The 16,403-nt window shown below is 36.6% G+C and overlaps 1 protein-coding gene across 3 annotated transcripts in view; it reads left to right on the top strand.

Moving 5' to 3' along the window:
• The window catches only part of TRPM6 (transient receptor potential cation channel subfamily M member 6), a 93,739-nt gene that overhangs the window by 18,236 nt on the left and 59,100 nt on the right, over positions 1-16,403 (top strand). For all 3 annotated transcript variants that reach the window (XM_032441425.2, XM_032441426.2, XM_085529929.1), the window contains 7 exons: positions 3,985-4,064; positions 4,645-4,683; positions 10,096-10,273; positions 10,662-10,875; positions 13,637-13,761; positions 14,500-14,671; positions 15,946-16,120. In XM_032441425.2, the coding sequence (XP_032297316.2) occupies positions 3,985-4,064; positions 4,645-4,683; positions 10,096-10,273; positions 10,662-10,875; positions 13,637-13,761; positions 14,500-14,671; positions 15,946-16,120 (983 nt within the window). The remainder of the gene's footprint in view (positions 1-3,984; positions 4,065-4,644; positions 4,684-10,095; positions 10,274-10,661; positions 10,876-13,636; positions 13,762-14,499; positions 14,672-15,945; positions 16,121-16,403) is intronic.

Here is a 16,403-nt window from a genome sequence, read left to right on the forward strand (position 1 = left end):
GGTGTTTCAGTTTTGAAACTTGCTCAGAACAAGATGAAATATAGTGGTTCAAAGTTTTTTCATTTCTTCCCTATGGCTGATTGGAATTGCAATTTATTTATGTATTTAAGTAAAACTATCTGGAATTTCATTAAGACAGAAATGATAGAGAATTTGCAAAAATTGCAAAATTTTGGCTGTGTTTACTTGCTTCTCATTGGTTATAAAAATATTTAAGAATCTAACTCAAGTGAGCGTGAGGTTATGGGTATCTTATAGACACTATGTGAGGTGCATCAATGGTGCATCAGTATTAAAGGATCAAATTAATTGAATCAAGGCCTTGTTCATTCAGATTAAATGGGAATCATTGTTCCAAGATTGGATTCATGGTATATCATCCAAGGAATCAGTAGGATTTTTCCACTGAATTTGTTATACATTGAGTCCAGTGCATTGGGATTAGAGTGGCCTAATCAGCTGTAGCACATGTTAGTCACTGCCTCAGCTACATTAGAAAATGTGGACAAAATTGTGAAATGTTTTTACAGAATTTTAAGCATTGTTACTTTCGTCTTAACTCCCTAATCTCCCTTTTTAGATTCTCTAGAATCTAAACAAAATAATATTTAGAACAAGGTATGTTAGTTAGGAAAAAGCCTAGATATTCAAAAAGCTAATAGTAATGGAGGCTTGTTATCTCCCATAATACTTGCTGTAACTTCAGCAAAATTTATTGCTATCCCTGAAGACTGTAAATTATATTTTGGTTGCAAATAACCACTTCTCTTGCTGTGGCATGAGAGCTGGAACTTGGTGATCCTTGAGTCCCCTTCCAACTCAAGCCATTCTGTGATTCTGTGGTCTAAAAGAGGTAGTGTTCCACATGACCTCTACCCTCTTTAAAATTACTCATTGATGTTGTAACTTGTATAATGCAGCTTTTTGCTAAGGAATGTTAAATTTTGGAGGAAAAAACTTCTTTGACACCGGTTTTCAAATGGAGTCACAATTCTGAGCACCTGTGTTGCACATTTGACAGTATGTTTTGCTGTTGCCATGTAGGTTTGTGCAACACACCCAGTTGAATACTTTATATTCTCCTGTGCTGCACATCTGGAAAGAAACCCCCAGAACATTTGATTTCTAGAATACATCATACTGGAGATAATACAGCTGGGGGGAAGACTGAATAATACCAACAGCTTGTTCATAAGTATTTGGACTGCTAGCGTTGCTGCTAATCAAAATGACAGCGACATGAATGTTCTCCTCTCACAAGGCTGAACATGTTTCCCTAGCAAGTGCTGTGAGGCTTGCCAACCTCTTGGCAATTCCATTACTCCTTCTCCTGTTAATGAAAAGTTTAGAGAAGTCCATTCTTATCCAAGGTATCCCCTAAATAAAAAGATTCCTCCCAGGGTATTGTAATAGTAGAAACATTTCTCTATTTTGCTTCACAGCTCAGACAACTAGGATAAAGTGATTTGGGAAGCGTGAAACAATAATAATTACTAACAAGACTACTACTGAAAGGTTTTTGAAAGCATCGCATGCCTGCCTTCAAACAATGAAATTTGCTTTACTGCTTCTCGGGTTTTTCCTTGGATTTAATTTTTGTCTTCTGTCTTCAATAGGTGTATTCCTGAGATAATTAATTTTTCTGTATGCCCACCCTCCATCCACCCCTAAGGATCTTCCACACTTATTCTTCATTCTAAGCTCAACCACACATAATTAAATTAGTTACTCTTGGAAGAGTACATGTGCATATCAATACCTGCAAACTGCTTTTTAATAAATTCTTTTATCTTTGTCAATGGGGGACTCATTCAGACTGCATTAAAATCAAAGGGAGGACTTCTGTTAGTCCTGGTGGGAGCTGGGTCCTGCACACATGTTGCTATTTGACTGATGTACCTCTTGTTATTCCATAACCAGGTGATTAGCTGTGAATTAATGCAGGGGTATTTAGGGATGTGAAGCTGAAGTAAAAATCCTCAAACAAGCATTTTTTTTAAATTAAGGTTCATAATTCTTTTCAGGAGATAAAAGAGAAGTATTATCTTTTGTAAGAATAACTGCTGAACTCCGACCATAACAATGCACTGCTCTCAGTCAGTGGTTACAGGCATTTTCATGAACTGTATTCTTTTCTAATTCATTGTACGAAGGAGGTATTTTATAAACAAGTATCAAGACAAGTACTTACCTTAAGTATTTTTGCAAGTTGGGCGTATTGCATAGGAGAAATCAATTTTCAACTTAGAGAATGAATAAGGAGTCAGTGTTTATAATTTGATTACCATTTGCCTTTCATACCTAATCATAAAATGAGTAGCTTGAAGGCTGCATATCTGGAGCTGTAGTTCTGATGGCAGTTTTCCTCCTATAGCCAAACATCTTGAACTTATATACTTCATGATCACCAAGAAAGACACTAACTTCCACTTGACTCACAAGACCCTCTCTGCTTACAGACAAAAGAATCCAGGAGGGAACTGTTTCTGGTTGCCTGTACCAAAAAGTTATCATCAAAGTGTTTTAGGAATCTCCTGGATCTGTTTGTATCAGCTGTATGTTTGTAGTTAATATCTGGCAAGTTGAAGTCACCCATAAGGAAAAGGGCAGCCAATCTAGAGATATCTCCGAGTTCCTTATAGAATTATTCATAGATGTTGTCACCCTGGCTGGGAGGCCTAGAGCAGAAATTGTTTTCAAGAAAGTTGAATCTCAGCAGGCACCAACAGTCCTTGTATTGTTTAGATTACCCCACAATTGTGAAACCCAAAATTCTGCTGGTTACACTAATCTTGGAGCTATGTATTGACCACCTGGGTCTGCCTGTTCTTTTGCTATTGGCACCTGCTACAGGAAGGATGTAAGGGAGCATTGCCTGTATACTTCCTCCTTTATCCTTAATCACTCCAAAGCTCTGAAGTTCCATTTGATTGACCTTGGACTTCTTTTTGATATCTAATCGTTGCAGACATGAGAAATTAATTATGTTTAATAATCAGGTGGCTGTACCAACCTAGTGAACTTCCTAGTAACATCTTTTACTTGGGCCCCAGGGAGGCAGCAGTCTTCCCTGTAGGTCTGGTCCAGTTGGCATTCTAGGCTCTCTGTTCCCCTCACAAGGGACTCACCTATGGTAGAAATGCTTCTTTCTTTCTTGTCTGAGGTGATTGTGATATGGATGTTAGGATGTCTGTCAAGTTCCAGAGCTTCATATCTGTAGTCTGAGGGTATCTTGGAGGGTGGGGTAGGCAGACTGTAAATTTTTTTTGCTGCCCCAAGCAGAAACCTGCTCCCATTTGCCTCTGTCTAATAGGTCCCTCTTTCTGCCTCATGCTGAGAGTGTAGGGGATCCTTTGGTTCTTGTGGTCTGATTGGCTGGATTAGAAAGAGTTTGAAAAAAGTCTGTGTACAAAAGCAAGTGTTCATGTCGTTCTGCTACAACAGTGAGGCAGTGTCTCAGTGATAAAACTCCACCTGACACACTCTAAATGCTTGGTCCGGTCTTTGTTCACTGTCTTTTGTACTTCAACACAGTCCTAGTTCAGTAAACGTAACCAGGATGCATCAATTTTGAAATCTGTTATAATAATAAAACAAGAAGGAGTAAACAGTGTCTTTCAGGTAAAAATGAAATAATGCCTTTTATGCACAGTATCAGTTTTAGTACTATTGCTATTTGGTAGACTTCAAACAGAATGAAGTGCTTTCAGTTACATGTATGTGATCCCCTAAATCATTTTCATGTTTATTACTGAGGAATGGGAGTATACGTTAGGATTCATATTTCAGTGAAAAAAAGTTTGGGAGTGAAGGCCTTGTACAATTCTGAGTTGCATTTTCAGGTAATAGCATTTGGTTTCATTTGACACTGTAATGGAAATTATTTGAAATTGAGCAAATATAGCAACCTAAAGTTTCTAATGCAATTTTTTGCTCTGTGTTCTAAAGTTAAAGAATATAATTATGTTTGAAATGTCTTTTCAGACCCCCAAATCGTGGATAGAAGAAGTCTTCAGTAAGAGAGAATGTGCAAACATTATTCCCTATTTAAAAGACCCTCACAGGTAAAACAGTTACTTTCGTTTCTTTCTGTTAAAGTTAGAAAGAATCAGAATACACTTACTTATATGGGTGTTTTGTGAAGTTTGAACACAATTCTTCCCATCTTTACAATACTACTGTTGGTAATTTTCATACATTTCAAATGCTGCTGTTCATCTGAATATGAAGTTATAAACAATTAAGGAAGACTAAGGAAAAGATCAAACTCCTGAGCCTTTCTGTGGGAACTAAGAAAAAAATCATGATTTGACATTCCAGGCTGTATCTAACAGAAGGTGATGCCTAAATATACTCAGCAAGATCATGTTTTGACAATGTGAACTTAGTATTATTGTTTTGAATGCATGGATTGTGTAGACAATAAAGAACTCATCTTTGAAATGTAGATAGAATATATATTTTGAGATGCAACATGCAAACTAAATCACTGAAATTATCTAGTAGTTCTTCCAGTGGTTAACACAGAAGAAGATAGCCTTTAATTATGATGGTAAGAATTTTGTCAAAGGTGAATTGATATGAGTATTGTTACAGATGTTTTCTTTTGTACGTGCATATATTAATTATTTATCTTTATCACAGATGTCCTGCAGGATGCCAGGTGTGCCAGAATTTAATCAGGTAACACTGCAAAAATTATGTATATATGATTTTTTAAATGACCAAAAGCTAGCAATGGACATTCCTACACCAGGAAGCAAAAACATAAAAATCCTTCCTCTTCCAATGTCAGAACATCATTTTTGGAGACTGAGGGGAAGGTTTACCATAAACCCAGGTGAAATCAATTACATTATAAACTTTAACTTACTTGCAGTAGAAAATTTTACCAAAATAACTTCTGTAAATGAGTTTATCTTTAAGTTCAGGCTGTATCCTGGATGATACAGGGAAAGAGAAAGGAAGGCAATGGGAACAGTAAGAATCAGGATAAGAGGAGAAATGAAATAAAAAGAGTAGAAAGAGGGCAATGGAAGCATCCCTGATGACAGAATTTCTGAAAATTGCACCGGGCATCCACACCTTCAATAAGTAACAAAAATTACACTATTATGGTGCTTTTAACTGGTCTGTATATTTTTCAGGCAGCTAGTATTTGTAGCTTATATTAACTTGCTGGTTCCCATCCAAGGTTCTTTGCTCAGCTGCTTTTTCCAAGCACCTTTTGATATTGTTTATGATAATAAATAGTTACTATAACAAAAAGTTAACTTTTCTTTGCATTTGTTTTGTATTAAAGGCTTTTGAAAGCTGAAGCACCAGAAAGCAGTGAGCGTCCTCCAGTAACTGAGGATAGGAAACTTCTGAAAATTGGTCCTGTCATATACATAAGCAAGATTATTTGCTTTTTTTTATGTGACATTTAACATTTTTCAGCTGAGCAAGATGGTCTTTGAAGGTCTTTTCCAATGGAACTAAAGTCCTCTATTCTACTGTATTCTATTGTTTGTTTCACTTTTAAGACCTATATGAAAGAAGAATCACATTTTCCAAAAAGCAAATAAATTACTTCTGTGAATCACATTGCTGAAAATGATTAATACACAGAATAGCATTGATCTTAAAATGGAAGCAGATGATCTGTGCAAAAAGAATGGTTGCTTTAGAGTAGAGGAAAAGAGATCCTAAGATTCTTTGCAAATGTTTTAGAATGAGAAATGCTGTAAAGATTTTATTGCTTCCTGCTGATTTGGTGATACTTTGGTGTGTACGTAAGCTAAAGTTAACTTGTGCTTTAAACTGAAGTTAACTTGTGCTTATACCTTTAGGGCAATGTATGCTAAGTAAAGAGTACTTAAGGTGTAGTTTCATGTCTTAATCTGATTCAAGTTAACACCACAGCAGTTCTGCAGTTCTGTGCCATCTCCCCTCTTGGTTTTACCATGTTATTAGTTGGCATGAGAAGCTCTCTGGTATGAAAATTAACTTGGGTGAAAAAAAAGAAGAAAAAAAAGAAAGCTTTCATCAAACCAGTCTTCTAATGAAACTGTTCAGTTGCATGAATTCTGGTACTAAATTAAGAAAAGAAGAAAGAGAAACTGAAAGTGTGCACCCCTTAAAGCGTGTTCGTTTTTCTCTTCCAGCCTTCTCTGTAATGAAATTCTTTACCTTTCAATTTTTCTTTTTATTTTTTATCTTTTAGTTGTTTCTTTCACTATTTGGTGAACATTTTCCTGTGTATCATGTATGTCCCTCCTTCTACATGTGCGGAATATATAGGGTTGTCTGATGTTTTTTTTTTTCAGCCAGCTATTATTTTCAAGTATGATTCTTCAAATATTAAACATTATTTTCTACTTGTGTATCTGAATCCACACTCATAGCTCTGTTTTAGAAGAGTTCTCCTATGCCTAACAAGGAGAAGTAATTTTCACCTGAGCATTATAATTGTTTATACTGTACTTATTAGATCAGCTGTGAAGTCAGCTTGAGATCTGTCATTTTCCACATAGTCCAAAACTGATGTGAATGAACTTGACATCTATTATAATATGACCCAATATCACAACATTGTAGGCAATTGAAATCTTTTAGTGGTTTCTTATTTGCAAGAAACTTCCAAGGTTTGCAAACTGTTTATGAGTGGCTTAAACAAGTATTTGCTAATATTAAGTAGAATAACTCTGTTAAGTAGTTCCTAATGAAATTTGAGAAACTTGCTGCTTCCCTATTGAAATTACCTCTATTTGCTGTTCTTTTAGTGTTCATAAACACTTGCCAGACAGAATATAGACCTGCCTCACTGAGTGAGTGCTCAGGAATGCAGTACTTCTAGATTCTTGCACATTTGAGATGCTTTCACAAGTGGTCTCTGTCTTACCATTTAGGCACATTTATGCCTAGTTATATTGTGGGCTGCATCAAAAGAAGCATGACCAGCAAACTGAGGGAAGCTATTATCCCACTCTATTTCTTGCTAGTGAGACCCCTCTTAAAGTATTTCATTTGAATTGGGGATCCCAGCATGGGTCTGCTGAAGTGAGATGTTAGAGGTGCCACAAGGATGATCAGGTGGCTGAGGCACTGTTACTACAGAATGAGGCTGAAGGAGCTGAGGTTATTTAGTCTGGAGAAGGCTCCAGAGAGATGTCACTGTTGGCATTAAGTATTTAAGGAGGTCCTGCAGAAAAGTTGAGAAGAGTTTCTTTATCTGGGAGTGTAGTGATTGGACCAAGCAGTAATGGTGTTTAAGTGATAGAGGTCAGATTTAGATTAGACAGCAGGAAAAAATTCTTCACTTTGAGTGTTATGAAGCACCGAAACATGTTGCACAGAGAAGCTGTGGACCCTCCATCCCTGGAGATGTTCAAGGCCAGGATGGATGGAACTTTGGGAAAATTAATCTAGGTATTAACAAATGTACAAAGGCATCAGCCAGCTCCATCAGCACCCTGGGGTGCAGCCCAGCAGGTCACAGGGATGTGTGTGTGGCTCCAGTGCTCTGAAGCAATCCCTGGCTTGACCACTATCCTTGGCTGCTAGCTCCTCTCCTCCTTGAACTCCCTCACTAGGCACAGAGCACAAAAGCTTATGGGAAAGCAAAACAAAGCCAAACAGATGTGTGTAATGTGCTTTGGTTTTCTCACCCTTTCTAGTTTCTTGATCTTGGCTTTTGACCTCCCTGATCAGGGAGGCATTAGGACTTTGTCCATTTCTCCTATTTAGTTCAAGAGACTGAGCGTGTCAACTTGGGGTGGAGCATGAGCTGTTCAGGAAATACCAGTTCTTTTTTAGTTCATACTTCTCATTGTGACTATCTCCAAGATAAAAACAGGTGTACATACCCTGCAATGCATGTGTTAGGTCCACGTGCAGTTCCTTTGCTGTCTGCACAGTGTACTTGAACTGTTCTGAGTGCAGCTCACCTGTGGACATTTGCGCTTAGATGTTAGATATGTAGTGAAAATAATGCTAATGATGAAAATTGCTCAATGTTCATTTGGCCTGTCAATTTCAAGGTTAGTGTAGTTATTTGTTATGTCAGTTGATTGCATTCCATAGGATTTCTGATTTAAAAAGTAGGGTTGCTCTGGCTCTTGCTGCTCTAATGGCCACTAACATGATCGCTCCCTGTATGGAGCAGTAACATGTGGGACAGTCATTCTGTTTTCTAATTTGATGATGGTTTACTCCGTGAACTGAAATTAATTCAGATTTTAAAAAAATGTAATCTACTGCTAATAAGTCTGAATGCTTTTCACACAGTATCACAGTCTCGTGCGGGTTGGAAGGGACCTTAGAGGTCATTGACTCCAACCCCCGGGATTCGAGCCCCTGTGTAGCAGAGCGGCACTTCTACCACTTGCGCCACAGGGGGGATTCGAACCCGGGCCTACTGGTGTTGCAACGTGGCATTCCTACGACTGCACCACTGGGGCACACACTGTTCTTCCAGCACCGTTCTTCCAAGCACTGGCATTTGCTGAGTCAGACTGTGTAATATGGTGTACTAGGTAAATAATGAAATTTAATGTACTACTTAGATGAGACTGCTTTAGTTTTGCTGTCTTCCAGATTGACTCTTGGATAAAAGAATTTGTTTTAGTGAGACTACTCTAGGAGCAGTACAGTGGCTCTAAGATATTTTCAGGACAAAAGAAAAATAGGGTATTCAAAGGCTTGCTTACCTTTTCTCTAAAGGATATATTTTATGGATATTTTGCTGCTACCCCAGGAGAAAGAATAAAAAAAAAAATAAAATAAAAAAGAGAGAGAGAGAGAGAGAGAGAGAAAATGAGAAAATTGGAGCAAGGAGGTTATTTCCTCAGCTGTAAGGAAACTTACCCTCTGAAGACCAATAATTTAATTGAAAATACCTCTTTTTCTTGTCCTTCCTTTAAGTTACATGCAGAATGCCATGAACAAATGGAGTCCTTGGCCTCATGATTTTTATAGGCAAATGTCCAAAGCTGCTTTCCTTGTGCTACCTGCCTTTGCAGCTACATTGCTATGAAATGCTTTAAAAAATATATGTCTGTATAGCACATCCAAGTGAAGTCTGAGCCCATATAGTATTTGATAGCACTTAAAATGTCAGCAGTGATTTTCCATTTGTTTTGAGTGCTTTGTTTCCTGTAATAACTATTTAATTGCGTATCTATAGAACACTTGGCTTGTTTGCCAATCTCCAGCTTGGATACTTTTGTATAGTTCGTGAGTATTGACCTGGATTGTCAATGAGAAGTCAAAATTAACGTGAATTTTGCTTTTGGGCTCATCAGAATAAAGTTTATAGATGACTAATTTGTTTCAGCAGTTCCTGTGCCTCCTAACCTATTCCCTGTTTTTTTGTTTTTTTTTTTCCCATCACTAACAGTTTGTTGGCATTTAAAATGTCTACAAGAAAGGTGAAGTATCAGATGTTGCTACAAATATATCAAATTTAATTCTCTAGAACAGGCTGGAGCCTGTTGAGGTCCATATGACCATAATACTGATTGAATTTGGAGTCTGAGTTACTCATCTTGCTGCAAATCTTAAATGCTAACTGAGCTTCTGTTATATTCCCCTTAACAATCAAAGTATTTATTTTGTATATGCATATATGCACTTTGCTGGTGTCCTGGAGTTAATCTAGAGGTCTCTTTAGACTGAGAGTGCTGCTCTCATTTGCATTCATGACTGTAGCTCCTAGATCTTTTTTCTGCACCTGGAGTAACCCGTTGCAATTGCTATAGCAAATTTCAGTGTTCTAAGATAATTCTCTGAAATCTTACAGAAGATTCCAGTAAATCTGAGCTGAATAGCTCAGACCAGAACTAACTTGTGGGTGAACTGTAAAACTGGTATCAGTGTTCCTCAGGAGGAGAACCAATGACATATCCAGCAAAACATCTTTATTCATTAACTAAATGTCATTTAACCATCACTGAGATTTTTTTTATCTGAGTTCACTCTTGTTTTATTTAGTGTCAGAATGTTGCAATATCCTTCTTTGAAGAAAACTGTTTTGGCTACTCTAGTGGAGATCCTAGATCTGTGCACAGGTTTATGTAATATAAAATTGTTTTTTAATTTTATTTTTAATGTGAGATGTTGCTGTGGAAGGCTCATTGGAGATCACCAAGGAGTAGACTGTAGCTGGCCCGTCTGTCAGACTGCCCTGCAGAGAGATGAAAAATGGTCTGTTCAAAAACACACAAAGACAAGTCCAACAGATGCATTTGGTACAATCAATTTTCAAGATGGAGATCACACTTACCATGCCAAGGTTTGCATGTAATTTGATTCCTACTGATTGCTGGGTTTATTTGTCTGCTTTCTTTTTATAATTCCCTGGAAGAAGGGCAGAGAGTGACACTGGTGACTATAGGCTGGTTTGTTTTAAGAGAGAAGGAGGATCCTAAAAGCAACTGAAGTTAGTGTATGTGCATTATATCTTTATGTTGAACTTCACCACAATTAAGAGTAGCTGCTTGTCTAACTGCCTATATTGCTCGCTGACGTGTTTCTGTGCAATCACTTTAACAGTATTATGAAAGTTCTAATCTAGCACGAAGTCTTTAAGATGCTAGAGCTGGGAAATTGGTATGATGTTGCAGTTTTTTCTCTTCAAGGATTTCAGTGATGTTTATTTTGTCTGCAATTGTTTCTTCCAGTACATTAGACTCTCTTATGATAGCAGTTTGGATCAACTGTTGCACCTGATGGTTAATGAATGGCAGATGGAGTTGCCAAAGCTAGTAATCTCTGTGCATGGAGGCACTGAAAATTTCAAACTTCCCCCAAAGATCAAGCAGGTTTTCAGTAAAGGATTGGTGAAGGCTGCTGAGACTACAGGAGCATGGATCATTACTGAAGGCATCAACAGTGGTAGTGTAATTCTTCTTATTGTTTCAGTCTTCCTCTAGTGTTCTTTCTCTGTGTATAGGCAAATATAATGAAACTGTTAGTTTTATAATTTGTGGTACTTTTTGACACATTAAACATTTTTGTTTTAGGAACAATGCATCGTTCAATGACAAACAATGTGTGCCTTTTACTATTGACGGGCATTCTGATTTATTTATTTGTTATTAAACAGCAGTGTATTCTACAAGTAGTAAGAAATACAGTGCCTTTCATGGGACTTACAGTCAGTTTTATCTGCTTCATTAAAATATTTAGTTTCTGATGACCGTGGGAAGCTTTTTTGAACTTCTGAAATTTTCAAATCTAGATATAACTTTTTTTTTTCTTTTCCTTTTTCTTTTTTTTTTTCTTTTTCTTTTTCTTTTTCTTTTTCTTTTTCTTTTTCTTTTTCTTTTTCTTTTTCTTTTTCTTTTTCTTTTTCTTTTTCTTTTTCTTTTTCTTTTTCTTTTTCTTTTTCTTTTTCTTTTTCTTTTTCTTTTTCTTTTTCTTTTTCTTTTTCTTTTTCTTTTTCTTTTTCTTTTTCTTTTTCTTTTTCTTTTTCTTTTCCTTTTCCTTTTTCTTCTTCTTTTTCTTTTTCTCTTTCTCTTTCTCTTTCTCTTTCTTTTTCTTTTTCTTTTTCTTTTTCTTTTTCTTTTTCTTTTTCTTTTTCTTTTTCTTTTTCTTTTTCTTTTTCTTTTTCTTTTTCTTTTTCTTTTTCTTTTTCTTTTTCTTTTTCTTTTTCTCTTTCTTTTTCTTTTTCTTTTTCTTTTTCTTTTTCTTTTTCTTTTTCTTTTTCTTTTTCTTTTTCCTTTTCTTTTTCTTTTTCTTTTTCTTTTTCTTTTTCTTTTTCTTTTCCTTTTTCTTTTTCTTTTTTATTTTTTTCCCACTAGGAAAGTTTTGAATTCTGATAATCCGTACAATTAAGTTATTAGCCTGTTATCCTCTCAAAAACTGAGGTGGCTGGTCAGCCACAGAACTGAAGTAATTTTACTTCTTTATCTTTTATTGAGTCCAGCGACCTTACAAGGGAACCACCCTGTATGTAAATAATGAAGTTTTTATGATTAGATAGAAAGTGCCATTGGCATGTAGATGGATATTATGAACTAAAAATTTGGGTTTGAAGTGTGCGGTTATTCAGTTTAAGCCTTGCAATTATGGCAGTTCATATCAAGTATACAAACAGGGGATGGTTTATTTCTGGTTAAAACATAACCACAGAATACAATATGTAGGTTGCTCTGAAAGTAATTCATCCTATTTATTTTCATGGAAACTGTAACAGATACAAAGAGTAGAATAACACTTTGATAGAGGAAACTCTCAGCTAAGGAATACTGTTTTTCAACACAGTTACCACCATTAGCTACGTACTTTTTGCCAGCGTTGAACAAAAGCCTACATGCCACACTCATAACAATCTTCACCAGTGGAGCTGACCTCCTGTTTCACAGCTGCTATGGCAATGTCACAGCTAGGAATGTGTTGCCTGTGGAGTCTGTCATTCATCAGCCCAAATAGATGGAAGTCAGAAATGTTAATCTGCACTGTTAACAGGGGTGTGGTAGGGCAGCCCAGTCAAGGTTTGTGGTATGCTCCACAGTCTGAAGTGGTATGGAGCCTTGTGTGTTATCATGTTGCAAGAGATGAATTCACCTGTTGCTACTCCATGCACTGCTGTTTTGACTTGGGCTCATAGTGGTGACATGACACCTCATCCCCGGTAATGATGAGATCTGGGAAATGGTTGCCTTCAGCACAGTACTGGTTCAGTAGGTCCTGACAAACTTGTGTGTGAAGTTCTTTCTATTCCAGGTGTGAACACCTGGTTCAAACTTTTTGATATTCCAGTGTAGCCACCATTGTTTTCATTTCACTGAAGCCAATATACAGCTCTGTACACAATTTCCTGGTCATAATCCAATGATTTGTGTGGATGAGCTGATCAGCTCATTTTGCAGTATGAAAACTGTGCATGGCTGTCCATAACATAGCTTGTCTTTCATGTTACTTTTGGCACTGCTGAAATGCACCACTCACCACCTCACTGTGCTGACATTCACTGGTTGGTCTCCATAAGCTTTCAGTAAGCACCAACAAATGTCAGTGGGTGCCATTTTTTCTGCATAGAGGAATTCAGTGCTTTATATGGAGGAATTTAATGGTGTCAGATGCCATTTTGTAGGACTGCCTCTCTGCTGCTGTCTGTCACATAGAAACAAAACTGAATGGAATATTTGTGGGAAGGTTCAAACTTCCCTACTGTCAGAGTTGCTTGGCCTTGTTGGATGTCAACTGTCTGATAATGAGGATCTGGAAAGTAGACAGATGGTTTGAATAAACAGGGATGTTTTGTACGTAGGCATAAGATAAACTCTGCTGATTATGAAGACTTGTTATGGAATTTGCTTGCTTTCCAGCCAATGGATTGTTAGTGGAAATGTACTGAATGCATGTAGCAGAATATAAAATGACTTGCTTAGAAGAATGAGAGAGAGAGATACAGCATTATGATCATGATCATCACAGCAATAAAGAAATCTTCCTGGCACGAGAACCCTGTATTACGTTGTTAACTCACGACACCCTACTACTAACATCTGCCTCTGACATTGTGTGAACCTAACAAAACAGGAGGCATTACTTTCAGATGAAATCTCATACATGGTGGGAAGTCCTTCAGTTATTGTCCTGTAGCAAGCCACAAATGCAGAAAAAAAATTATGGTTAATCATTTGTTTAGGAGTATCCAGACATGTTGGAGATGCACTGAAAGGACGTACCTCACCATACCTGAGAAAAATCTGTGCTGTTGGAATCCCCCCATGGGGTATCATTGAGAACCAGAGGGATCTCATTGGGAAAGATGTGAGTTTGATGCATTTTAGTAATAAAATCCTTCATATTTGAGTAATGCTTTAGCTTTCTTGCACACTTTATTTTTTTGCTAGCTTCATTTCACTAATTTGATATTTTTTCTTAGCATCAGAGGTTTAGGTTTTTCTTAGGGCCAGAATTCTGCGGCATGTTGACACAGTGTATTCTGTTTTTCATATAGAAATAGATAGCTTTAAAACTAGGTAATTTTCTTGTGGATGCAAATTATTTATTTCTATATTCACGTGATTTAGGACAAGCAATAACATTAATTGTATATACAAAAGGACAATTCATATGTGTGATTTTTATTCATAAATTAGAATTTTAAGTCAGTGTGAGGATGCAGTTTAAGTAACTGTTTAAAGACACTTGACAAGTAAGGCAAAATCATTCCTGATAAATGATAGCATACATGCTTTTATTGGAAATACACTCAGGAAAAAAGTGCCATTGTGTTTCAACTGTTGCAAAGAAAGGTTGTCAGTATCTCGTAATGAGGGCTGCAAGTCTGCCTAATCAGAAATGTTTCTGGCTATAAACAATGCTGCTGTTCAGATCATATTAAATGATCTTGAGTTGTTACTTGAGCAACAAAAGACATGATAGGGACTTTCTTTGGACTATGATGTGATGAAGAAATACATGCAAATGAGGCAGCATGCCTGGTATATTTCACTGTTTTCTGTGAATAACTTTTTTTTTTTTTTTTTTTTTTTTTTTTAATAGGTAGTTTGCCTGTACCAGACTCTTGGTAATCCTCTCAGCAAACTGAGTACCCTCAACAGCATGCATTCTCATTTTCTAATGGCAGATGATGGAACAGTAGGCAAGTATGGGAATGAAATGATGCTCAGGAGGAATTTGGAGAAGTATTTGTCACTTCAAAAGATACACACAAGTAAGTACTGCCAAGGTCAGCTTTAACACAGAAAGCCCTGTCTAAAATGTCATGGAAGTACTTGACACTTCCTGTCATTTTCTCTTGTCTGTGTTGCTTAGGGACATGGTTTAATGTTGTAACTGTTAATGTTAAACTGATATTAAAGGTCTTTTCCAATATAAATGATTCAACAATTCATTTGTGATGTATTTCACTGTGATTCAAAGTTGCCCAGTGCAAGCTTCTCAGAAAAAAATGAAAAGAATGGCATTCTCACAAAGCAGTTTGAATTGGAAATAATACATTGTTTGTCCATAGTATGTATTGAGCATTTGCTCACCATGCAGTTTTCCATAGTTTCTATATAGGCACTAGATAGCTTTGCCAGGTGGAAAGAACACAATCATTTGTTACTTTTAACCTCCTTATGTGTCTGTCACTGTGACCTCCCCATATTCAGAGACAAAGGCTGGTTGCAAAAGTACTTGTATCTAGTATTTCTATTTATCATATTATGTAAATTTTATTGTTTGCGTATGCAGCAATTGAATTGTAGTACAGAGATTATCAAGGAAATATTTATTACATAGATGAGCATTTCCTTTTATGTACTAGATTGTATAAGTTTTTTGTGGAAAACCATTCTTACACAGTGATGTAAATCTTTAGGCATGTTAAAAATACCTTAGCTGAATTTTATGATATTCAATCCTTGTTTTCTTTATATGTTTGCAAGATAGTTTTAATGGTTTGTATTTAGAGTTTCTAAATCAGTCTCTGATATTTTTTTCATGCTAGGAGTAATTCTTTTTTTAATTTTTTTTTTTAATTTTTATGTTTTTTTTTTTAATTATTTATTGCATCTTGAGATTTATTTTAGATTATAGAGAGGAATACCCTACTGGTGTACAACTTGAGAAAATCCTTAAAAAAACAAAGTAACAAACTACTTTTCTGTTTGTTCTGGTAACGAAAGGAGTATGGACCACCTTTAAAACACCATCACTGTGTACTACAAAAATAATTCATAGGAAAATTAGGTCAAGCAAGAGATGCTAGACACACAATTTTCCACCTGTTGAACTACATACTTACTATAAGACTTCATTATGTATTAGTCACCCAGGAATTATATTATCTCCTGATGATGTGGGTTTTTTTTTTTTTTTTTGTTTGTTTGTTTGGGTTTTTTTTGTTTGCTTCTGTTTTATTTTGTTTTAAAATTTTTATTTTGTGTGTTTGTGTGCACAACTGTGACCTATTTCTAACTGGGTAGCTGTGTTTTGAAACAGGAGTGGGCCAAGGTGTACCTGTAGTTGGGTTGGTGGTGGAAGGAGATGCCAGTGTGATTCTAATGGTGTGGGAGTATGTAAGGACCAGCCCACCTGTCCCTGTGGTGGTCTATGAGGGCACTGGCAGAGCTGCTGATATTCTGGCTTTCACCCATAAACACACAAGTGATACAGGGTGAGTAGTGCATGATATGCCATGCTGGGGGGGATCTAAAAATGCCCTAACCACAGAGATAATTTGTAATTCTTCTAATGCTCCTAGAGTGGGGTTAGTGGCTGTAGGCAACTAAGACTGAGGCAGAAGGAGGAGTGATATGCCTTGGGTTTGGCTTTGGTTAACCCAGCATTAAAATGTATTTGTAATTCTTTCTGTGACTTTTTTGCCACCTCCAGTTCAGCCTTAGCTACAGACTCAACATTAAAGCTATTCTGATGACAGTTTTGTATCCAAAATGAAA

Source organism: Coturnix japonica, chromosome Z, assembly GCF_054131305.1.
Source record: "Coturnix japonica strain WE chromosome Z, WE-NBRP24, whole genome shotgun sequence".
NCBI lineage: Eukaryota > Metazoa > Chordata > Aves > Galliformes > Phasianidae > Coturnix > Coturnix japonica.